This window comes from Scyliorhinus torazame, chromosome 7 (assembly GCF_047496885.1).
Source record: "Scyliorhinus torazame isolate Kashiwa2021f chromosome 7, sScyTor2.1, whole genome shotgun sequence".
In the NCBI taxonomy this organism is placed as follows: domain Eukaryota; kingdom Metazoa; phylum Chordata; class Chondrichthyes; order Carcharhiniformes; family Scyliorhinidae; genus Scyliorhinus; species Scyliorhinus torazame.
Genome location: NC_092713.1, coordinates 238,785,500 through 238,811,620, shown reverse-complemented (window position 1 = coordinate 238,811,620; position 26,121 = coordinate 238,785,500). Strand labels below are relative to the sequence as shown.

The window sequence follows — 26,121 nt, the reverse complement described above, 5'->3', positions numbered from 1 at the left end:
TCAGCCATGTCTGGGTAGTATTGTTCGAAAAACATATCATCTTTTTCTGTTTCGGATTTGGTATCGTTCTCTTCATTTCTTTTTGTTTTGGATTTGTTATCGTTCTCTTCACTTTGGGTGGTGCAGACTGCTTGTTCCAGGGTGTTGTGACAGTTATCTTCCACTGCTGGTATAAGTTCAGGCATTGTTCTGTCTTTTGAGGTTAGAAAATTGGGTTTCACAGCTTTAAGTTTCTTGTTTTCAATTTTCGGGCATTTCCCTTTTAAGTGGGTGTGGTCTGGGTCCTCTGATGTCATGACGGCTTGATTGCGCATGCGGAAATCGATCTTCCTTTACTCTGCGGTTTTTTGTACACTGCGCATGCGCGGCTTGCCCATGTGCAGAACCATCTTCGAATGGTGCGATCTTTTCTTTGAACTGGGCATGCGCACATCGATCTTCCTTTCTAGTATGCTTTTTTGTCCACTGCGCATGTCTGGCTTCGGTTTCCTGCGCATGCACAGTCGCAGATTTTCGTCTTTTGTTCCCCGCAGACTGTGAAATGTGCTCAGATGCTATTTTACAGTGGATTTCAGCGTTTTTGCTTTGTAAAAAGCTCAAGTTACTTTTTCCTTTCGATCTGGACTTTTCAATCGCGATTTTCAGAGTTAACCCTTTCTGTTCTGGTTTTGATTGTTTGAATTTTGCATCACTCATTCCCTGTGCAATTTGGTCTCTGGGCATTGAATGTTTTAAAGCTGCTTTGTTACTGATGTTACAGTAATCTTCAAATTTTTTCAGTATTACTTCTAATTTGGTGCTGTCTTCACCTTTCAAGTGTTTAAAGCAATTATAGATTTTTCTAGCTTACTGTCCCGCTGTTGCAAGTAACAGCGCTATTTTTGTTGCATTAGAGACCGCTTTCATATCATTTGCTACGATACATATCTCGAACGTTTGTTTAAAGCTTTTCCAGTTATTACTTAAATTACCGGTTGTTTCCAGCTGCAGTGGCGGTCCAAATTGCAGTAAATCAGCTAAATCTTCCAACGTCTTTCTTGCCATTTTGGTCTTTCTGTGTCTGCAACTTGTGTAATCTTGTAGTAAGCATTCTGAAGCCACTCTTGGTACCATGTGTTGTTCCTTGTGTCTTAATAAAGCTCGTAGTCTTAAAAGTTGAAGTAGGTGCTTTATTGTGAGTTTGTTCTCTCTTCAGTGCTTAACTTAATGTTACATCTGAGCTGCCTGCCTGTTCTGCTCCCAGCTCCCGTTCCTGTGAAGTTTGTCCTGACTTCCTGTTCGTGTGTTTTTATACCTCCCATGCTCCCTCTAGTGCGTGCTCAGTTGTATTGCATCTATACAGATATACAATCACCACAGGGGCCACACCCAGCTGCCGTGCCACCCGCCGTGTGCGACCCATGGCCGCTGCTATCTTTAATCTCAGCCAACACGTGCCACCAATGGGGGCCGCCATCTTGGACGCCATCTTGCACCTCGCCCGCCACGTGCGGCCCACAGGGGCCGCCATCTTGGATGCCACCTTGCACTTCGCCTGCCACGTGCAACTCATGGGGGCCGCGATCTTGGGACCCCTCCGCTGCCTCCCGGGAACCCAGCTCGCCTGACCGTACGTTGGCCGCCACTACCGCCGACCGGTCCACCGACCGTCTTCCGACACTCGCCTCTGTCACACTGGACCAGTCCCAGCCACACCACCTCGCGAAGTCTACAATGACCGTCCGGATCAATGGGCTCGAGACGGCCTGCCTTTTCGGCTCTGGGAGCACGGACAGCTTCATACACCAGATACGGTAAGGCGCTGCTCCCTCCCCATCCTATCCGCGACCCAAAAAAATCGCCCTGGCTTCCAGATCCCACACAGTGGAGATCCGGGAGTACTGTGTTGTGACCCTCACTGTGCAAGAGTACACCAACTTTAGGCTCTACGTCCTCCCCCATCTCTGCGCTGCCCTATTACTGGGGCTCGACTTCCAGTGCCACCTCCAGAATCTTACCCTAAAGTTCAACGGACCCCTGCCCCCCCTCACCGTCTGTAGCCTCGCGACCCTTAAGGCCGACCCACCCTCCCTCTTCGCAAACCTCACCCCGGACTGTAAGCCCGTCGCTACCAGAAGCAGACACTACAGTGCCCAGGACAGGGCCTTCATCAGGTCAGAGGTCCAGCGACTCCTGCGAGACGGGATCATTGAGGCTAGTAACAACCCCTGGAGAGCCCAAGTGGTGGTCGCCAAGACTGGGGAGAAGCACCGGATGGTCATTGATTACAGCCAGACCATCAACCGGTACACGCAGCTCGATGCCTACCCCCTCCCCCGCATATCTGACATGGTCAATCAGACAGTATCGAGTCTTCTCTACAGTCGACTTGAATTCTGCGTACCACCAGCTCCCTCTCCGCCCGGATGACTGCCAATACACTGCCTTCGCGGCAGACGGCCGCCTCTATCACTTCCACATGGTTCCCTTCGGCGTCACCAACGGAGTCTCGGTCTTCCAAAGGGAAATGGACCGAATGGTTGACAAGTACGGGCTGCGGGACACGTTCCCGTACCTAGACAACGTCACCATCTGCGGCCGTGACCAGCAGGACCATGACGAGAACCTCCGGCACTCCCTCCACACCGCGAAACACCTGAACCTCACTTATAATAGAAAGAAATGCGTCTTTCGCACAACCCGCCTGGCCATCGTCGGCTACGTCGCGGAACACGGGAGTCCTAGGCCCGACCCCGACCGCATGCGCCCCCTCCTGGAATTCCCCCTTCCCCACTGCCCCAAGGCCCTGAAGAGATGCTTGGGGTCTTCTCTTACTATGCCCAGTGGGTCCCCAACTACGCAGTCAAGGCCCACCCACAGATCAAGTCCACCACGTTTCCCCTGGCGACTGAGGCCCGACTGGCCCTCGATCACATCAAAGCAGACATTGACAAAGCCGCGCTGCACGCTGTGGATGAGTCCATCCCTTTCCAAGTGGAGAGCGATGCATCGGACTTTGCTCTGGCCGCTACACTCAACCAGGCGGGCAGGCCCATGGCTTTCTTCTTCCGTACCCTCCATGCCTCCGAAATTCGACACTCCTCCATCGAAAAAGAGGCCCAAGCCATAGTAGAAGCTGTGAGACATTGGAGGCATTACCTGGCCGGCAGGCAATTCACTCTCCTCACTGACCAACGGTCGGTTGCCTTCATGTTTAACAATACACAGCGGGGCAAAATCAAGAACGACAAGATCCTGAGGTGGAGGATCGAGCTCTCCAATGACAGCTATGACATCTTGTATCGGCCCAGGAAGCTCAATGAGCCCCCAGATGCCCTCTCCCGCGGTCCATGTGCCAGTGTACAAGTAGACCGACTCAGGTCACTCCACAACGACCTCTGTCACCCGGGGCTCACCCGCTTTTTCCATTTCATCAAGGCTCGCAACCTGCCCTACTCCATCGAGGAGGTCAGGTCCGTGACCAAGGACTGCCAAGTCTGCGCGGAGTGCAAACCGCATTTCCATCGGCCAGACAGAGCACATCTGGTAAAGACCTCCCGCCCTTTTGAGCGCCTCAGCATGGACTTCAAAGGGCCCCTCCCCTCCACTGACCGTAACGTGTCCTTCCTCAACATCGTTGATGAGTACTCCAGATTCCTCTTCGCTATCCCCTGCTCTGACTTGACCTCTGCCTCCGCTATCAAGGCCCTGCACAGCCTTTTCACCCTGTTCGGGTTCCCCGCCTATATCCACAATGATCGGGGCTCCTCCTTTATGAGCGACGAGTTGCGTCAGTTCCTGCTCAGCAAAGGCATCACCTCCAGCAGGACGATCAGCTATAACCCCCGGGGAAACGGACAGGTGGAGAGGGAGAACGTGTCTGGAAGGCCGTCCTCCTGGCCCTACGGTCGAAAAAGTCTCCCAGTCTCCCGCTGGCAGGAGGTCCTCCCTGATGCGCTCCACTCCATCCGGTCGCTTCTGTGAACGGCGAGTGACCAGACTCCTCATGAACGTATGTTTGCCTTCCCCAGGAAGTCCACCTCCGGGGTCTCGCTTCCATCCTGGCTGACAGTCCCAGGGTCCGTTCTTCTCCGCAAGCATGCGAGGAGCGATAAAACCGACCCCCTCATCGAGAAGGTCCCGCTGCTCCATGCAAACCCCCAATATGCCTACGTGACACACCAGGACGGGCGGCAGGACATGGTCTCCCTTCGGGATTTGGCTACTGCAGGCTCCCCAGCGACAATCACCACCACACCCCACCCTACACCGTCTCCCCCCACCTCTGCCCACCTCCCTCACCAACTGACTCCCGCATGTCCACCGAAGACAAGCACCACCACTCCCGCCCATGCACCGCCCCCCCCACTTCGCCGACTCAATATCTGGGTGAAGAAGATGACAACACGCTCCCGGACGCGCAGGTATCAACGCCGGCACCAATACCACAGCCGGGACTGAGGTGGTCACAGCAGAAGGTCTTGACCTTTAACACCACTTCACCCCCGCCAGACTTTTTTTAAACAGGGGGTGAATGTGGTAAACCACGTTATTGTGTTCATTGTATTATATTCACTGTGCTGTGTTGTACATGCCTGGGCTTGTCTAGGCTGGCTCTGCCTGTGGCTCCTCCCCTCGGGGCTTCTGCATAAAAGTGGCAAGTCTCCACCTCCGGACCCAATTCGGGTCCAGAGGCAGGAGGCTTGCTGTTTAGTGTATTGGAGCCTCAGTTACGTTTATCACTCATCGTCTATTATTGATAGTGTATCAGTATGGCCAGTTTAATGACACTGAAAATCGATTGAAACACCCATATTTATTCCATGGCATCAATTAGATCTGGATTGAAACCAAGTCACAAAGCTGAAAGAACGGTGTTACTGGCTATTTACATGACATACTACTCGAAATGTTTCCTGAAAAACTGAAAGTGACTCACCTCATAAACAGATCCTGTGTAGGAAGCACTTAGAAATACGGGTGGATTATCATTGGCATCTTCAAGAATGATTGTTTGTTCCTGGAGTTCAAAACAAGAAACACTTTTTTTAACTACAAAATAGGCAGCTATTGAAATGAAAAAACACAGCTCCAAATCTAACTCAATCTGTCCATTGGGAAGGGATGTAAAACAGGTGTCTGATCTGAACCCAAACATTCCTGACAGGTACGCTTGATTAAAATTGGGGGGATTCAGTCTCCAGAGGGACGGAAACCATTCATACTCCAGAGGATGTGCTACTTGACTCCTCAGAACTCCCAATGCAAGGATTCCTCAGGAAGTGCACAGAAACTTTAATCTCCCAATTGGCAATTCACCTGCTTCTGGGACTCTCCGAGAAAGTCTCGAACTCTGAATTAGAGTCAGAGGGTTCCGTCTTACTTACCTGAATAATTACCAGGAAATGATAGACAAGTTAAAAGCATGTCTATCTCCTGGGTATCTAAACAACTGACCTCCCCAACTCCTCACTGATCCCATCCCCAACTGTCCACCATACCCTCTGATTCCCCCGACCCAATCCCAAACCACCCTGACCCTCCGACCCCCATGACACTCTGATTCCTTCTTGATCGTCCTCCAAATTCCCCATGACACTCTGATTCCTTCTTGATCGTCCTCCAAATTCCCCACAACCCTCTGACTTGCCCTGACCCTCTGACCGCACCCCAACTCTTTGACTCCATCCTGACTCTCCAATTCCCCCAACTCTCCTATTTGCTCCTGATGCTCCGACTCCCCTTACTCATCCTGTCTCAACTTCACCACCTTACCCACCCTGCCACTTACCACTTCCCACTCAATCCAGTCTGCCACTCTCCCACCTATCAAACTACCTACTTACCACATTCACATTGATTTACTAGCATGCTGAAAAACTATTTAAATGTCCCAAAGCTTTCCACTATGTTCGTGAACAAAGACTTGCCAAAATACAACAGCTAGTGCTCTAAAAAAAGGGCAAAGCTTGGCTTATCCTGATGATCCTGAACTACGAAGAAGGAGTCTGTGAACAAGTATGTTCTGTGTTTCTGAAGAGGCCTGGTTACAAAAGTCCGAGACAGAATTGCGGAGTTCCACCTTAATGTAAAAGAATAGGAATAGAGTGGCAATCCAACAACGATTACCACTCCTTGGAAGATTCGGTTCATGGCCTACAATTGAAGGAATCAGGATATCTCATTTTAAATCCTACTCCACACCTTTTAATGAAATTTAATCACAAGCCATTTCTATACCACTATGATCATCTGATTTTTAGAGAATTTTCAGGTAAGCTCCTTCCCTGAAGAGTCATAGACCAGCCTCCCCCAAAATATTTGCACCTACCAAATTGGGGTCTCCTAGAAATTGTACGTTGTGGCAAATTTATATTGTGGCTTTGATATCTTTAAAATTATGCATAGTTCAGTAGTCAGTGCAATCACAACATCAATTTGATGAAGCAAATCGCTTTACCAGAACGTACATATGAGGAGTGCTGATCCACTGTCTAAAACCCTTCTCTCGTGTGTATGAATCATCAGTTTTAGAAGCTGAACAAAACAGAGTTTGCTCTGGATTTATCAGCATTAGTCCAGGCAAAATTAGCCAAGCCAGCACAAAAGATTAGCCGGCTTTAAATATAAGTTTCATCAGGCACAGATTGGGTTTCTGTGATATTTATGGTTGGTTTAAAAATCACTTCACCTGACGCCAACCCTCCCACAAAACTGCCATACTGACTTATTTATCTTGTGCTGGCTAAAAGACAATTTGTAACCTATTAATGTTACAACTTGTTTAATTGCTCATTGTTGATTATTTATTAAAGTTATATAATTTCAGCATTTCATGTCACTTTCTTGCTTTGTAGTTTGACCCTACAAAGAAAGAGCTTCCGCTGAGGGAGTTTAAACAGCTAGGCGCTAAATTAAGATAATTTTTTTTTAAAATCTTTTATTGGCATTTTAAACATTATGTACATTGACGTTCGTTTTTATTTATTGTACAGTGTAAAAAAGTCTTATGTTACTTTATTTACAAATTGTTGCCGTCTAATTCTGCGTGTCCTCCCCCCCATGCCCCCCATAGCCCCCCTTTACCTAACCCCTCCTCGTTTCCCCCACCCACCCCCTTTGCTGTCCTCCCTGGTCAATCCAGGGGGTGCTCCCCCTTCTCCTTGTCCCCCCTCCTTCCCCCCCCCCCCCCCCAAACCTTCTTTTCTCCCTTTGTTGGCTTCAGCCGTGTTATATTTGTGGATGAGGTAGGGGTTGCCCCCACATCCTCCCCCCTCCCCCAGTATTGTCCCTCTTTGTCCGCCTCAGGCTCTCTGCCTTCTTCCCCCCCCCCCCCGCCGCCCCCCCGGCTCCCCCTGGGTTGTGCGTCCCTGGCGTTCCTCCTTGTCTTCTGTTTTTTCCCTCTTCCCTTTCTAATCCTTCCAGTTCCCTCTCAATTGGCTTTTGTTAGCTTTGGAACAGACCGACAAATTGCCCCCTTGCAGTAAGGAAGCCTTCCTCCAACCTTCAGATGGCGTATTGATCTTCTCCAGGTGGAGAAATTCCGGAAGGTCAGCTAGCCAGTCCGCAGCTGTAGGTGGTGCTTCTGAACGCCAGCCAAGCAGCATTCTCCGGCGTGCGATTAGGGAAGCGGAAGCTGGGGCGTCGGCCCTCTTCCCCATGCGGAGCTCTGGCTGCTCTGATACCCCGAAGATTGCCACATTTGGGCATGGCTTCATCCTCACCCCCATAAACTTGGACATTGCCTCGGAGAAGGCTGTCCAGAACCCAGCAAGCTTGGGGCAAGCACAAAACATGTGGGTGTGGTTGGCTGGGCCCCTCTGGCACCGTTCACATTTGTCCTCCACCTCTGGGAAGAACCTGCTCATTCGGGTTCTGGTCAGGTGTGCTCTGTGCACCACTTTGAATGAGGCTGAGCCTTGCGCAGGAGGAAGTGGAGTTGGCCCGGCTCAAGTGCTTCGCTCCAGAGTCCCCACACCACTTCTGTCCCCAGTTCGTCCTCCGATTTCCATCTGGTCTCGTCCAGTGGTGTTCGCGCTCTGTCCGGTAGCTGTCCGTATATTTTCCCACAGAGTCCCCTTGATTATTGTCCATGGTCATCAGGTCCTCTAACAGTGTGGTCTCTTTGCGGAGGAAGTGTTTTGTTTGTAAGTGTCTCATTTCCTGTCCTGTCGGTAGTTCCCATTTTTCCGTTAGTTCGTTCAGCGTCGCTAGTCTGTGCCCTACATAGAAGTCCCTAACTGTCAGCATTCCCCTGTCCTTTTTCCATTTTTTATACGTTGCGTCTAGCATGGCTGGCGGGAATCTGTGGTTACCGCAGATGGGGGCCATGGGGAACATCTTGGTCAGCCCAAAGTGCTGTCTTAGTTGGCCCCACATTTTCAGTGACACCACTACCACTGGGCTCGATGTGTATTTCGCCGAGGGGGATGGGAGTACTGCCGTGGCCAGGGCCTAGAGGGTCATTCCCTTGCAGGAGGCCTCCTCCATCTGTACCCACTCCGAGTTGGGTTCTTGCACCCATCCCCTCACTCTTTCCGCTGTTGCTGCCCAGTGGTAATATTGCCGGGTTGGCAGTGCCAGGTCTCCCTTAATTGTCCTCCTTTGCAATGTTGATTTGTATCTAGGTTCTGGAAGAAGGCCTTGGAGATGAAGATCGGTATGGACCTAAACAGGAAGAGGAATCTCGGCAGCAAGTTCATTTTGATCGTCTGCATTCTCCCCACCAGGGAGAGTGGGAGTGCGTCCCACCTCTCTAGGTCCTTTTTAACTTCCTTCACCAGGCTGGTAAGGTTCCACTTGGTTGAGAGTGGCTTCCAGAGCTACGTCGGATGCGTCACTCATGACTTGGAAGGGGAGGGACTCGTCGATTGCGTGCATCGTGGCCTTTGCGATATCCGCTTTGATGCGGCTGAAGGCCTGGCGGGCCTCTGTCGACAGGGGGAAGGTAGTGGACTGAATTAGCGGGCGGGCCTTGTCCGTGTACTGGGGGACCCATTGGGCATAATAAGAGAAGAAGCCCAGGCAGCGTTTCAGGGCTTTGGAGCAGTGGGGGAGGGGGAACTCCATAAGGGGGCGAATGCGTTCAGGGTCGGGGCCTATCACTCCATTACGCACTACGTAGCCAAGGATGGCTAGACGGTCGATGCTAAACACGCATTTTTCCTTGTTGTAGGTGAGGTTCAGGGCGTTAGCGGTCTGGAGGAATTTGCGGAGGTTGCCGTCGTAGTCCTGATGGTCATGGCTGCAGATGGTTACATTGTCGAGGTATGGGAACGTGGCCCGCAAACCGTGCTGGTCAACCATTTGGTCCATCTCCCGTTGGAAGACCGAGACTCCGTTAATGACGCCAAATGGGACCCTTAAAAAGTGGTAGAGCCGCCCGTCTGCCTCAAAGGCAGTGTACTTGCGGTCGCTCGGGCGGATGGGCAGCTGATGGTATGCGAACTTAAGGTCCATGGTGGAAAAGACCTTGTATTGTGCAATCCGATTGACCATGTCGGATATGCGGGGGAGAGGGTACGCATCTAGCTGCGTGTACCTATTGATGGTTTGACTATAGTCTACGACCATCCTCTGCTTCTCCCCGGTCTTTACAACTACCACCTGAGCTCTCCAGGGACTATTGCTGGCCTGGATTATGCCTTCCTTCAGCAGCCGCTGGACTTCAGACCGGATAAACGTTCGGTCCTGGGCGCTGTACCGTCTGCTCATAGTGGCGACGGGTTTGCAATCCGGGGTGAGGTTCGCAAACAAGGAAGGCGGTTGAACCTTGAGGGTCGCGAGGCTGCAGGGCCGCCGAATTGGAACGTTAAGCTCTGGAGGTTACATTGAAAATCTAACCCCAGGAGAATGGGAGTGCAGGGGTGGGGGAGGACATAAAACCGATAATTCTTAAACTCTCTTACCTGCACTGTTAGGTTCGCGATGCAGAACCCTTTGATTTCTACGGAATGGGATCTCGCTGCCAGGAAAATCTTTTGGGTACTCGGATGGATTGAAAGAAACCAGCGTCTTACCGTATCCAGATGGATAAAACTTTCTGTGCTCCCAGAGTCGATCAGACATGGCGTTTCGTACCCGTTAACCAGCACCGTCATTGTTGCCGTTTGGAGCGTCCGGGGCCGCGACTGGTCCAGGGTCACCAAAGCCAGTCGTGGTTGCTGCATCGGGGCGTTTTCTTCAGGCCTCGTGGAGCCATCCATGCTGGGGTCATTGGCTATCAGCCAAGATGGCGGCGTCCACGGATCGTACGCGGTTGGGGGCGGACAAAATGGCCGCGCCCATGGATCGCACGTGGCCGGAGGGTCACAAGATGGCGACGCCCATCCCCCCCGCGTGGAGTCCGGGACCCAAAATGGCAGCGCCCGTTGGCCGCACATGGATCGTTGGGGGGGTTAAGTCTGCTGTCCCAGTTCTCCCCCAGAGATTGCGGTGACCCCCCGGGACTGGCACACCGCTGAATAGTGCCCCTTCTTGCCGCAACTTTTACAGATGGCCGAGCGGGCCGGGCAGCGTTGCTGGGGGTGTTTCGACTGCCCGCAAAAATAGCAGCGGGGCCCCCCCGAGTGGTCTGGTGCTCTGGCCGCGCATGCTTGCGGGGGCATGGGGGGTGCCGGGGAGTCCGTCGCAGCGGGGGTCCACAGAGCCCAAGGGGCTGCCGCGCGGTCGGGGGCGTACGCGCAGGCATTTTGTGAGGCCACCTCGAGGGACGCCGCAAGGGCCCTTGCCTCCGTGAGCCCTAGTGAGTCTCTCTCCAGCAGTCGCTGTCGAATTTGGGATGAGGTCATACCTGCCACAAAAGCATCCCTGATTAGGAGCTCCTTATGTTCGTTTGCGGTCACCGATGGGCAGTTGCAGCTCCTTCCCAATATTAGCAGTGCACTGTAGAACTCGTCCAGCGATTCTCTGGGGATTTGCCGTCTCATCGCGAGTTGGTGGCATGCGTAGACTTGGTTTACGGGCCGAATGTAGATCCCTCTCAGCATGGTGAGCGCTGTCGGGAAATCCTCCACGTCTTCGATGAGCGTGTAGACCTCCGGGCTCACCCTGGAATGCAGGACTTGCATTTTCTGGTCTACTGTAGGCCGGCCGGGGGGCGTTCGGAGGTATCCCTCAAAGCACGCTAGCCAGTGCTTAAATGTGGCCGTTGGGTTTGCTGCATGGGGGCTGATTCGCAGACACTCCGGGACGATCCGGAGTGCCATAGACTTTTAAGTCTGCGTAATAAATTGTAGCACAATTAATTACTCACGAGATGAGAAGAGATGAAGTCAATAGAAGGCTTTATTAAGCAGACTTGTTCCCCAGCAGCTCAGTTACAGAATGCGGCTGCTGGGAGTACCCGGGTTCTTATACTCTGCCTTACTGGGTGGAGCCAGCAGGCGGCAGATCCAATCAGGACCCAGTGTCTGTCTACCAATAGCCTCTCAGCATCACAGGGTACCGTACTACCCCTAATACATACCACCACAGTAAGGCTATCACCAGGGGTTTGATTGCGAATGCAAACAGGAGCGGGGACAATGGGCCTCCCTGCCTTGTGCCACTTTGTAGCCAGAAGTATTCAGAGCTGGTGGTGTTGGTTCGAACGCTCACCTTAGGAGTCTTACCCAGATGGTGAATGCTGCTCCTAGCCCAAACCGGTCCAGTACCTCGAGGAGGTACTTCCATTTGACTCTGTCAAAGGCCTTTCTGCGCCCAGGGACACGATCACCTCTAGTGTTCTCTCCCCAGGGGGGGTCATTATTACATTCAACAGCCACCTGATGTTCGCAGTGAGTAGCCTTCACTTGACAAAGCCCATTTGGTCTTCAGCGACCACCTCTGGTATAGAGTTCTCCAGCCTTTTAGCCAGGACTTTTGCGAGTATTTTCGCATCCACATTCAGCAGCGAAATGGGTCTATATGATTCACATTCCGTCGGGTCTTTGTCTTTTTTGGGTATCAATGAAATTGTTGCCTGCGTGAGCGTAGGTGGCAAAGTGCCCCTTGCCAGCGAGTCTGCAAACATGTCCCTTAGATGTGGGGCCAGGGCCAATGCAAATGTTTTGTAGTAGTCTGCCGGGAACCGATCCGGTCCCAGTCCCTTCCCCGCCTGCATGGAGCCGATGCTCTCCATGATCTCTCCCAGATCTTTGGTGCATCCAGTTCCCCCCGTCTGTCCTCCCCCACAACTGGTATTTCCAGTCCATCGAGGAACTGTTTCATCCACGCACCCCCATTGGGGGGTTCGGAGGTGTACAGCCCTTGGTAGAAGGTCTCAAATGCTTGATTGACCTCTTGTTCCGCTACCAGTCTGCCTTTGTTGTTCCTCACCTGCGCTATTTCCCTCGTGGCTGCCTGCTTTCTCAGCTGGTGAGCCAGTAGGCTCTATGTTCATAAAAGCTCCCCTGTGTCTGGCGGAGTTGGTACATTGCTTTCCTGGTGGATAGCAGGTTAAAGTCCATTTGTAGCTATTTCTTCTCCACCAGCAGCTCTACAATCGGGTCCTCGGAATACTTTCTGTCGACCTCCAAGATGGAGTCGTTCAGTTGTTGCATGGCCTCCCTCGCTTCCTTCTCTCTGTCTTCCTACTTTAATCCGAGAATGAGGCAGCATTGTCCCGTGCAAACACAGAGTCAGTACAATAGTTCTTCGTCCTGTTTCGCCCTCCGCTTTCTGCTCTTGTAGAGTGCCGATTTTACCTTATTAAATTTCCAAAAGGCGTTCAGTAAGATGCCACATAAAAAGCGCAAGATAAAAGTTGATGATGTTGGGAGGGTGACATATTAGCATTGAGGATGGGCTAGCTAACATGATACAAATCATTTCCAGGTTGGCAAACATCAATAAGTGGAATGCCACAGGGATCAGTTCTGGGAACTCAAATATTTAACATCTATCTAAATGACGTGGATGAAGGGACAAACTACCCTGTAGAAAAAATATATTGGCGATTCAAAGATAGATAAGAAAACAAGTTGTGAGGAGGATACACAGAGTCTGCCATGGGATGTGGATAGGTTAAGCAAATGAGCAAAAATTTGGTAGATGGAATATAATGTGGGAAAATGTGAGGTTGTCCATTTTGGCTAAAAAACATAATATTATTTAATTAGAGAGAGACTGCGGAAAGCTATGGTACAGAGAGATCTGGGTGCCCTTGTGCATGAATCACAAAAGCGTTAGCATGCAGAAACAGCAAGTAATTAGCAAGGCACACAAAATGTTGGCCATTATTGCAATGGGGATGAAGTTTGAAAGTGGGAAAATTCTTGCTACAATTACAGGGCATTAGTGAGACCATACCTAAAGCACTGTGTACAGTCTTGGTCGTCTTCCTTAAGGAGGGACTGTTATGGGCCAGGGTTTCGAGAACCCCAAAGTGTATCATAGAGTTCACCTGACCCACAACTTTTAATAGATTGTGGTATGGGGAGCACACGGCCCACTCTACAGGTGTGGTACAGCAGAAATGGAAAAGTATCTTTTCAAGCAAAACAATGTTTATTCTATGAACTCAAGTTAACCTTTTTAAAACATACAGTGAACATCTTAGCAACCATCAATTTAAATACAACCCCCAAAGAATACAACACTAAGTAATTCTTACTTTCCTTTTAACATCCATAAGACTTAAAAACACCTTTTAACAGAAAGACATCAAGTTTAACTTCACTACTGAGAACAGTTACTATGTTAAAATCAGCAAATGGACACTCATAAGCTTGCAGAGATTCACACACATCCTGCCATGATTGCAGCTTCTCCAAAATTAAAATGAAACCACACCCACCCTGCAGCAAAAAGCCTAAAGCGAAAGTAAAAAGATGACAGACAGCCCAGCTCCACCCACTCTCTGACATCACTGCAGTAATAAACACCCATTTCTTAAAGATACTCTCACTACAGATATTTATATACACACCCACTTTCTAAACACCCATTTCTTAAAGGTACTCTCACATGACAGGACATACTCGGATTGGAAGCAATACAAAGATGGTTTAACGGGAATTCCTGGAATGAAGGGGTTGTCTTATGAAGAAAGGTTTAGTAGCTTGAGACTATGCTAATTTTCTCAGGATAATTGGAGTTTAGAAGAAAGACAGGTGATCTTATTGAAACATACAGGTTGTGACGGCTCAACAGGGTAGATGGGGGATTCCTAAATCATGGGTCACAAGCTCCGAGGTGGCAATGGCAACTGTCAAATGGAGACTCTGGCTGGAACATGAATTTCTTTCCCAAACAGTTCACCAATGGGACAGCTTTTCTCTGCCCTGATTCTTTCAGTGCCTTGCTTGGTCTCTCAGTTCAGCATTCTAATTTTTCTACTGAGGAGGTCGGTGCGGTTTTTTGCTGTGGCGCGTTGGAACTGTCGATCGATGAGTCGAGCACCATATCCCGTTCTTACGAGGGCGGCATTCAGCATCTGTAGATGTCTGTTACGTTCCTCCTCGTCTGAGCAGATCCTGTGTACACGGAGGTCTTATCCATAGGGGATGGCTTCTTTAATGTGTTTAGGGTGGATGCTGACCGATGGCACCGACCTCCTCAGAAGACAAACACGGGATGACGAATGTGATATAAAATAGTTACTTTAGAGATATTAGTTACTGTAATGTAGAGATAGGCCAGTCTCATTCTGGTGAGTTCACAGACAAAGGATTTCAGACCACATGTCAAAGCAAGGAGGAGGTGTGTCCACCAAAGGAGGAGAAAAGGATGCTGGGTAATAGGGGCCAGAGGAAGGGATTGGAAGTGAGCCAATCAGAATGTCTGACCAGGTCAGGAGGGGTATAGGATGACCTATGGGAATCGTGTCTGTGAAACTTGATACCATTTGAATTGATTTGCAGAGATCCCTTTGTCTCTTTGTTCATTCGCTTTCTGGGGTGTAGGAGACTGGATGTGTCTTATGCCTCTGAGCTGAATCAGGCTTGCAAGCCAAATAAAATAACTAATGCTGTACCTGCAAATCCATCTCGACTTTTATTGAGGCCAGAATGACGGGTAAAGAAATTTGGGATTTGACATTTGGTGCCGAAACCCGGGATTTCTCAAGACGGTTCTGACCAACTGCGAAATCAGAATTAGACTGATTATGAACAGGGAGAGTGGGAAGAAGGGGCCCACAATGTATAGCTGGAAAATCACCGCGCATTGCTTTTTCCCCTCTTCTTAGCGTCTGATTAGTCTGGTCACTCGCGGTTGGTACGGAAAGATCGTCTCGACAAAATCAAAGGTCAGTCTGGGGATTAGCAAATTAAACTGATGGGATATCATAATTGATAGTTCAGTTTTGGGTTAATTGTGTTGTTGACGACTGATGTGATTTCAGCAGATGAGGGGTCAGTTAAATAAGTGTTTTTTAATCTGAAGATGGTTCAACTCCATGTGTGAGTTCTGATTCGGCTTGGGTTAGGTTATGGGTTGATGGGACATCTAAAATTGAAGATGGTTCAACTCCATGTGTGAGTTCTGATTCGGCTTGGGTTAGGTTATGGGTTGATGGGACATCTAAAATTGAAGATGGTTCAACTCCATGTGTGAGTTCTGATTCGGCTTGGGTTAGGTTATGGGGTGATGTGATATCTAAAACAGATGATTCAATTCCATGTGTGAGTGTTTTAAATCTATGGTTGATTAAGCTAAAATTGTACCCTTGGACTGTGGTGGCGAAGGGCACAGTTCTGAGGACTAGTTGAGATTGTGGGGAATGCTGCATATTGGTTGAAGTAGAAGTCTCTCAAAGGGTTAACAGCAGCAGCCAAAGTTAAAGACGACAGACAGTGCTTCTCACTCAGGCCTTGAGATAACAGCAGCAGCCTGTAGTGTAATCGGATACCTTTCCTTTGAGTCAGTGAACTCCAGCAAAGTTACGTTTTGAATTAATTAAAGGAAACCAGTGGGTGTCTCCACCTCGTTGATAAAAGTTATTATTTTTGAAAGCAATTGATTGAAATTGCCAGAATCTTAAGTTTTACTTACTTGAAATAATGTTTATCTCATTTTATTTGTGAATTAATAGAAACTTAAAGAAGATCACTGACATCATTTTAAAAATGTAAATCTGGAGATGACAATTGACTTTGCCAACATTTTTGAGAATGTAAGAAAAACTTGTTAAAAGAAAAATTGTTAAGATAAAGAATTAATTAAGTTGTAAATGTTATACAAGTTTGTGTTAAGCAAATCGTAAATTTAGTTCTGAGTTGAGATCAGAGCTAAGCTTGCAAGTTGCAGTAATTCAATTTGAATTTTCAAACATTTTTAAGTTTTAAAAGAACACTGTTAGAACATTTTCAATCGTTTTGCCAAGGAAAAAAAAAATTGCCATTGGTTATTAATAAGCAAATAAAAAAATATATATATATAATTTTAAAAAAGAAAGAGCCAAAATATGAAAGCTAAAGAATTAATTGGATTATGGAGACAATATTGTCAAGAGGAAAGAGATAAGATCATGTTATAAAGTTGGCAGGACAATGCCCTTAAAATGGGAATTCCAATTAGTGAACAGGGTAACCAAAAAACATTACAGGTCTTGAAAAAGGAATGTGCATTCAAAAAAAAAACACGCAAGTAGAGACAGGAAAGGCTCGGGTCAAACAAAAGATGAGCTACGTAGTTCAATGGCTGGCCTTGAATTGACAGAAAATGATCAATTCAATAATTTAAAAATGTCAGTAAAAGTTCCGACTGCACCTGTAGCATTGTCTGCACTAATTTCAGAACCACCAGAGTATTATAATTTATATCCAGTCACTGCTCCCCAGATTCCAATCATGCCAGTAACTCCAGCCCTTTTGGTTGATAGTGTGGGTCCCGATTTACCATCTTCACGATCAAGGAGAAGAGGAGCTTTGTTCCGCAAGCCCAGTTAGCTCTAGGACCAGATCTCGGACAGCGAGAGAAGGGCTTGATCCTAACCAGAAACAATTAAGCATACCACCTAAATCCCTCCAGACCAAGGGGAAACCGCAAATTTCGAGAACAAAGGGAGATGCAACAGATGATTTTGAAGAGAAAGAACTCCCTCTAGTGACAGGGAGGGACGTCGAAGTCTTGGAAGAACCAGAGGAAATAGCTAGAGTGCCCCCTGATGAGATTCGGAGACAGTTGCCGATTAGGAAGATACCAAACCCGGACGCGGTGACTGCCGGGGCGCAACCCAAGATAGACGTTTACTTCCCATGGACACCCAGTGAGATGATGGCTATTATGGCTACAATCCCAGATAGAAAAAAATCTCCTGCTGCTTTCGTGGATTCCTTGAGAACTACCATCTCAATTTATCACGCTGATTCTAGGGACCTCTGGGCCCTAGTCCAGCAGGTTTTAACCCCAGCAGAGTACCGCAATTATCTTAATCACTTGAATTATGCTAGCCACACCGCACTTCAGCAAGCCCATGCGTTACACGACGATAGACGGACACAGATCCTGAATGCGTTGAATAGCACATTTCAAAAGCCCATAAATATTTCTGCTATCTTAGACCTAAAAGCTAAAAAGACTGAAGAGCCAGAGGAATTTCTGGAGTGTTTTAATGAAATCTACCGTGGGCAGTCAGGCGACTTGCCATATCAAAATGGTCGGAATTCCCCTCAATATTGTGCTATGTTAATGCATTGCCTACCACCTTCTGTGGCAACTGCTGCGAAATGTAATAACATGAATTGGACAGAGAACGACCCTTCCCAGATGGCAAGGGCAGTCAGATTTTATTGGAAGGAGGGTGCAGGCGAGGAAGGAGGCTCAGTTACAAAGGTTAAGACTGAGTATGTAATAAAAAAGGATGATCTGCGACCCCAACAAGCGGCAGAAATGGTAGTTTACCAGCAGGAGCCCCAATATTGTGACTTTGGGTGGGTGGATCAGCGAGGGGGAGGATATCAAACCCACCCAAAGGGACCCTCAGCTCCTTTTTATGGCCCACCATATGCATCAACAGCTTTACAACTGCCGCCCCCTCTGAGGGGCCATTGGTCTACTGGGAGACGAGGACAGGGCAGATACAGATGGAGCAATGCATGTTATAATTGCAGCCGTGCAGATCACTGGCAACAGGAATGCCCCTTTAAAAGACAGGCAGCAGAAGGAGATTATCCGACCCAAAGGAGGGGGTACCCACCAAGGGGATGACAGACGAGATACACTGACTTCACCCAGGCAAACCCTTTCCCAACACAGGATTGACTAGCTAATTCAGTCATAAGGACTCTCCAATCGGACAGGGAACCTATTATCTCTCTGCAGATAGGAGATTAACATCACTCATTTGTAATCGACACTGGAGCAGCCATGTCTTCTGTGCAATCAGAACTTCGACTACCATTATCCGACCACATGCAGCAATTGTCGGGGTTCCAAGGACAGGTGTGTGAGTATCCTATTTCTGAACCTGTGACAGTCACTTACGCGAATAAGTCTGCAGATCATCAGTTTGTAGTGACTACTGGATTGGACTGTAACTTGTTGGCCCGAGATTTACTGTGTATCTTCCAGCTACAGCTAGAGTACGGAGACGAAGGGGTAACGGTCCAATCATGGAGGATGGGACAACAGTGCTATATTTCTATCACCCCCAGTGGTGGACGTTAGACACTGAACATTCACTGCATCACGTTACCCTGGCCTATGACAGAACCGGACAAAACAGGGAGTTGGAGGACAAATACCGGCCATTAATTGGGACCGAATGGCCAGTCAAAGTTACAGCCACAGTCACGGGAAAAGAAGGTACAGCCGATTTTGTTACAATACCACCACATTTATGGCCACAGTCAGCTTCGGTAAGCCCTCATATTACACGTCAGGTCCACGACCAGTACCATGCCAGGGATCTGGGGCAAATGGTAAGGAGGGCAGTGGATCATTCAGATCCAACAGAGTACGCACTTCAAGTCACGCCAGACGGCACTGCCATAAAATATTTTGAGGTCCCTGAAACGATTAACACTCGACTGCAGCCCCGTCTATGGACAAATTAATCCGAGAGCTGTTGCAACAGGGTATTTTGGTCCCTTGCCAATCAGAATGTAACACCCCCATACTTGCTGTGCCTAAACCAGCCAAGCCAGACCAGTACTGATTAGTACAGGATTTACGTTCAATCAATGCCACCGCATAGCCGTTACATGCTCTCACTCTCCAACAGGATATTACGATGTATAGCTCCCACTCGGTCATCGCACTACTGAGGCAACTGCAGACTCAGCATCTTACCGCAGCTCGTCAGAATAGGTATGAGATATACCTTTTGAACAATCCACGCCTGACATTTAAACACTGTACCACTATCAAGCCAGCCTGTTTTCTTAGTGGTCCCCCTGTCCATGAAGACGCACCTGGCCACGACTGTTTAGCCTTGATTCAGGAAACTACCACAATAAGGGACGATTTGAGTGACATTTCGTCAGAACAACCTGACATGATTATGTGTGGTCAAATAGCCCACCGGGGTTTAGTTAATGACTTACTGCAGGCCCTCCTTATGCCCGCGCAGATTTTCGTCATTAAATGCGCTGCCCACACAAATGGTAAGACCCCAGTTGACGTTGGTAATGAACAAGCAGATTGTGCAGCGCGGACAGCCGCGCAAATTCAGCAAGTGATGGTGCCTAAAATGTTAAGTCAGACTAAACGATCTACTATAAATATGTCTGCTTCTGACAAGTCAATGCCAACCATCCAAGACGTCATAAGGTTACAGGAGGACGCTCCTGAGAGTGATAAACAAATGTGGAAACGGTTAGGTTGTACATCTGATTCTGTTTCCTCTTTATGGACCACGCCAGCACATCAGACTTGTATGTCTGATGTACTGGCTTTATGGGTCATCGAATGTGTACACTTTGCAACTCATTGTGGGGCTCGGGGGACTAGTGATTTGTTGCTGGACACTTGGTGGCACCCTAAAATGCAGGGGTTGGCCCAGAGTATCAGTAATCGGTGTTTGATTTGTCAGCAATATAACACCGGAAAAGGTATCCCTTGTGGGATGGGGCAAACCCCGTTGCCCAGTGGTCCCTTTGAGACGCTACAAATGGATTACATTGAGTTGGAAAGGTGTCAATGTTATAAATATGTTTTGGTCATTGTGGATGGGTTCAGCAGATGGGTTGAGGCGTATCAGACTACCGATAATAAAGCTGCAACTGTGGTTAAAGTTCTGATGCGGGAAATCATTCCCCGGTACAGTATACCAGCTCAGTTGAGTTCTGATAACGGGCCTCATTTTCTTGGACAGATTAACCTGCCTCCCTTCCCCAGTGCTATTTTACAGGTGTGGAGCATGATGGGGTGGCTACGCACCGTCTGTGTGGTATTCGGCCTCACCTCACTTGGAGTGTTATTGGCGACGGACATGGAAAGGGAAATATTATCTACATTTGTAACCCCAACAAAGCTACAAGGATATTTCAGTATGCAAAGGTGATGTTCTTCGCTGCCCCCATATACGAGGACATGGTATCGACTCATGGAAGGTCGTCAAAGTTAAGGAGAATGCAGGACTCATGAAGCATTTGCACCGGTCCCGGCGATGGGAAGGGAACATTATATGGACATTGCCTTGTTTTTGGAGTACATGTAAATTTGATTTTGGATGTGTTAAGATTGGTGCAATAAAGGCAACATCAGGCCGTCAGGAGAGCGTAGGAAGAGGCTGTGAGAGAGAGAGAGGGACTAGAGAGAGGACGGGGCGTGTGAGAAGGGAAGTACAGCTAGAACGTAGGTTATCGGGAGATACGCTTAATTTAGTTAAAGGCCAAACTGAGGAAAACCTGGGTAGTATGAATCACTTCTACCAGATTTACCACCGTTTGTATGGCCACGGACGGGTTGTCTGCTACCCGAACCCCGCAGCGGTGTCTAGGTTATTTTCTGTTTCACCACTTTGGGGCACTCCCCAAACGGTGGTTCATTGTCAGCGTTCTGAGCCACCGCCCGAGCAAGTCACTCTTCCTTACGATCCGGGTTCAGCACCACCGGCTATTTGCCTTCCCCTTCCTCGGGATAATCCCCACTCACAGTATGATAGACTGCAACGGTGGAGGGCGTACATACCTAGCCACTTCGCTCCCAATAGGGATTCCCGGTCGTACAAAAATTGTTTCAGCAGTGAAGGATACGGCTGTTTGCTGGTAGAGCTGGAAACGAATATAACATGTCTGTTCCCCACCTGTACGGACAGGAGGTGTCATATCACCCAGGCGCCTGGCCAATGCGTTTGTTACAACACCACTTGCGTTCCATTGAATGCCGGCCTCCAGCTCCTTTGTGGCTGGGCGAATGTCTCTCATATCACTGTTGGGACTAAGGCTTTCCGCATTGCTAGGCGGCCCGAATGGGCGTTTCGAAACTGGATAAACTGGGCTACTGGGGGGTTCCTTGGCTGTCAGCAATAGGAATTATTTTATTTGTGGCCTTACCATCTTGGGAAATGAAACCTTGGGAGCCCTCGGGGCAATAACCAAGGAATTGTCTCAGCTACGGTTGTTTGCAATGCAGAACAGGTATGCTCTTGACTATCTTCTGGCCCATGAGGGTGGGGTATGCACCATAGTACAGGGCAAGTGTATCATGGGAGTTCAGGACTTGACCGCTAACATCACTAAATTTATGGATCACATACGGGATCACCTGGACGGAATGCAGGATCCGGGCGCTTGGGGTAACTGGGGATTTGGAGGTTGGAAGGACTGGTTGATAAATATGGTCATGTATTTAGTGGTGGCTATCGGCTGCATTTTTGTGGGCCTAGCCATCCTTAAATGTGTGATGGGTAGAATGCGGGGTGTACTGGAACAGATCAACGCCCCTAAAATCTTAGCTGTCAAAATCCATGAGGGTGCAGCAGATGAAGGGGGGCTATGCCAGGAATTGGAAATGCAGCGACGGATCTTTTTAGATGAGGGACGGTAGCTATGGATTGGATAGTTCGGTTATCATGGAATGATAAAAGGAGGGAATGACAAATGTGATATAAAATAGTTACTTTAGAGATATTAGTTACTGTAATGTAGAGATAGGCCAGTCTCATTCTGGTGAGTTCACAGACAAAGGATTTCAGACCGCATGTCAAAGCAAGGAGGAGGTGTGTCCACCGAAGGAGGAGGAAAGGATGCTGGGTAATAGGGACCAGAGGAAGGGATTGGAAGTGAGCCAATCAGAATGTCTGACCAGGTCAGGAGGGGTATAGGATGACCTATGGGAATCGTGTATGTGAAACTTGATACCATTTGAATTGATTTGCAGAGATCCCTTTGTCTCTTTGTTCATTCACTTTCTGGGGTGTAGGAGACTGGATGTGTCTTATGCCTCTGAGATGAATCAGGCTTGCAAGCCAAATAAAATAACTAATGCTGTACCTGCAAATCCATCTCGACTTTTATTGAGGCCAGACTGACGGGTAAAGAAATTTGGGATTTGACAGGGACACAACTGACAGAGTACCCTTCGTCGTCCAATACTTCCCCAGAGAAACTACGACATCTTCTTCGCAGCCTTCAACATGTCATCGATGAAGAGGAACATCTTGCCAAGGCCATCCCCACACCCCCACTACTTGCCTTCAAACAACTGTGCAACCTCAAACAACCCATTGTTTGCAGCAACTACCTTCAGGAGAACAGCGACCACGACACCACACAACCCTGCCATGGCAACCTCTACAAGATGTGCCAGATCATCAACATGGATACCACAATTACACGTGAGAACACCACCCACCAGGTATGCGGTACATACTCGTGCGACTCGGCAATGTTGTCTACCTCATATGCTGCAGGAAAGGATGTCCCGAGTCGTGGTACATTGGCGCGATCATGCAGATGCTGCGATAACGGATCAACGGACATCGCATGACAATCACCAGGCAGGAATGTTCCCTTGCAGTCGGGAACACTTCAGCAGTCAAAGGCATTCAGCCTGTGATCTTCGGGTAAGCGTTCTCCAAGGTGGCCGTCAGGATGCGCGACAACGCAGAATCATCGCCGAGCAGAAACTGATAGCCAAGTTCCGCACACATGGGTACGGCCTCAACCGGGACCTTGGATTCATGACTCATTACATTCACCCCCCCACCATCTGGCCTGGGCTTGTGAAATCCTACCAACTGTCCTTACTTGAGACAACTCACACCTCTTTAACCTGTGATTATCCCTCTAGCCGCACCGTCTGGACCTGTAAAGACTTAATTACCTACAAAGACTCGCATTCAAAGTATCGTCTTGCATCATTGACTCGGTCTATATATGTGTTTGTGAAACCCAACTCTTCACTCACCTGATGAAGGAGCTGCGCTCCGAAAGCTAGTGATTCCAAACAAACTGATTAATGTTTGTTCAAGGCTGAGCTAGACAGATGTCTGAACTCCATGTGAGTAAAGGATCATGCGAAGCAGGCACAAAAATGGAGTTAAAGCCACAATCAGAGATCAGCCGTGATCTTACTGAATGATGGGGCAAGCCCAATGGGCCAAATGGTCTACTCTTGTCCCTATTTCTTATGATCCCATGATCTTATTCTAAAACTTGCTCCATTTACTCTCTCAGTTCGATTTTCCACAATATTTAAACATTTTTAATATTAAATAAATATCACAAAACTCACCATCTCATTCGGATTTGATCCATCAGTAACGCCAATAGTAACTTGCAAAATAGCTCGAGTCTAATGTTAAATATAGAAGACCACATTTAGCTCTAGTAAAAAATACTACTTTGAACACATTTTATTCATAAAACTAAACATGACAAACTGTTGCACCAAATCTCTTGTGCTAAGATATGACTAAGCTGACAGGTTTTTAAGAGCAAGCTGAACCTTATTATTTGAAGCAATTTGCAAATGATATTTATGGTTTTAATCAGACTGTCAAACTAATTAAAGCTTTGGACCGATGAAATCTACCTAGCCCTTCACTGGTTCAGACAATTAATATCTTCATTCACATCCTCTCCCAACTGATTTTGAAGGTCAAGGCTCCCACAATGTTAGACCTTAGACCTTACTGTAATGGGGTCACACCTCGTCAATGAAGACCTATGCAAGTTCTTCCCTTGGTAGTACTACAGTGGTCCTCGGGTAAGTGGGTGCAGGATGAGAGCCAGCTTCCAAGTCAGTTCAGTGCCAGTTGTAGCGAGTTCCAGGACCTCTAGCTCTGGGAATTACAGACATGCATGGGGACCAAGGGATTATTGAATAAGTAGGTGCCAGTCATAGAATCCCTACAGTGCAGAAGAAGGCCAATCGGCACATCAAGTCTACACCAACACTCCAAAGATGCACCCCACCTAGGCCCACTTCCCCGTCCTATCCCTGTACCTCCATAACCCCACCCAACCGTTGGACACGAAGGACAATTTCAAATGGCCAATCAACCTAACCTGCACATCTTTGGAAGAAACCAGAGCACCCGGAGGATACCCTTGCAGACAAGGGAAGAACATGCAAACTCCACAGTCACCCAGAGTCTGGAATTGAACCCGGGTCCCTGGTGAGAGGCCAACGTACCACTGGTAAATGGCCAGTGGTGACAGATGGGGACCTTTAATCGGCCACTTAAGTGGCTAAAGTGTCCTCTAGGGTGGGAGGGCCACCTCTGGGTCCGTTGACATGTTTTGGAAAGGTAAATTACACCGAAACACCGTTCAGATATTTAACCAGAACTCTTGTGCTTTACAATGGCAATCAAACTTAATTTCTACTAGATTACCTCACGGTCCAATGTCCGTGCAACTGTGACAATGCCAGTAGTTTCATTCAACTTGAAGAAAATAGAATCTGCTCCAGACATTGAATAGGTCAATAAATCGTTATCTTTGTCAAATGCTAAAAGCTTATATGCTTCTGCACCTGGAAATGATAAAATGTTAAAATTAATAATTAATTCCATTGTTCAAGTTTGAAAATAGATATTCTTACATTAATCCACATGTTACATATATTGTATCTTGTTTTGCGTCTGCCTCAGCAGAAAACAAGGGCCAGAATTTTACGATGCTCGGTTGGGAGCATGTCTGACACAGAAGTGGGTGTAACTGTGCAAGAAGGATTCGGCCGCATGACCCCGACAGTGTTGTGCACTCGAGCTGTATTTCAGTGTGTGGGAGCACGAGACTCGCAAGCATTTTAGTCCATTAAGGGGCAGGCACGTCAGTTTCAATGGTTGATGATTGAGCCAATTGGCCAGGCGGCCTTTACATTTTAGCTGCAACATCGATCCAGGGTGGGAGGAGCACTCAGGACTGAAACTGCATGAACAACTATGTTTCTGGACGGAGGTCTGTGTGTGATTGTACCGCCCAGACACTCACGGCATAGTTATAACAACATAGAATCATAGAACCCCTATTATGCAGAAGGAGGCCAATTGGCCCATCGAGTCTGCACCAACCCTCCAAAAGATCACCCACCCTAGGGTGCCCACTCCCCCGCCCTATCCCGTAACCCCATTTAACGTTTTGAACACTAAGGGACAATTTAGCATGGCCAATCCACAAAGCCTGCACATCTTTGGACAGTGGGAAGAAACCGGAGCACCCAGAGGAAACCCAAGCAGACACATCGAGAATGTGCAAACTCCACACAGACATACCCGAGGTCAAAATTGAACCTGGGAACCTGGCACTGTGAGGCAGCAGTGCTAACCACTGTGCCACCGTGTCGCGGATTGGTAAGGGCCTTGTGTAGCGGCAGGCTTGGGTTGATGTTATCCTCCAGGAGCTTTCTTGGTGCAATGCCCCTCCTTATTTGAGGAGGCAGAGTGTTGCTCAGGACTGGTGCACCAGACTAGTGCACAGTACTCTGCAGTTGAATGGACAATAGCAAGAGCTGAGGTCCTTAATGTTTGAGCATCTGCACCCCATAAAGAATCAGCAGGTTTGCTGAGGAAGTTGTTTAATAAGAACATGGGGAGTCCACACTGAATAAAGTAAAGAACAAAGATTTATTTACAATACGGTACAGGGTTCCTCGCTGCCAGTCGGCGCCTTACTGGCTGATTTTTTTATACAATGGTGAACAGAGCTCCCCCCCCTCCAGCAGGGGAGCTCATACTCCGCAAAGATCACGGGGAAGATAATCATTCACACCCTGTAAGTCCCGTGCTGGATGTTACAGGTTATTTCACATTTTGATCTATGCTGC

General features: G+C 48.3%; 1 protein-coding gene across 3 annotated transcripts in view; it reads right to left on the bottom strand.

Moving 5' to 3' along the window:
• The window catches only part of cdhr2 (cadherin related family member 2), a 349,352-nt gene that overhangs the window by 143,984 nt on the left and 179,247 nt on the right, over positions 1 to 26,121 (bottom strand). For all 3 annotated transcript variants that reach the window (XM_072512189.1, XM_072512190.1, XM_072512191.1), the window contains 3 exons: positions 24,689 to 24,828; positions 23,584 to 23,643; positions 4,919 to 4,999 (listed from right to left, as the gene is read on the bottom strand). In XM_072512189.1, coding sequence (XP_072368290.1) covers positions 4,919 to 4,999; positions 23,584 to 23,643; positions 24,689 to 24,828 — 281 coding nt within the window. The remainder of the gene's footprint in view (positions 1 to 4,918; positions 5,000 to 23,583; positions 23,644 to 24,688; positions 24,829 to 26,121) is intronic.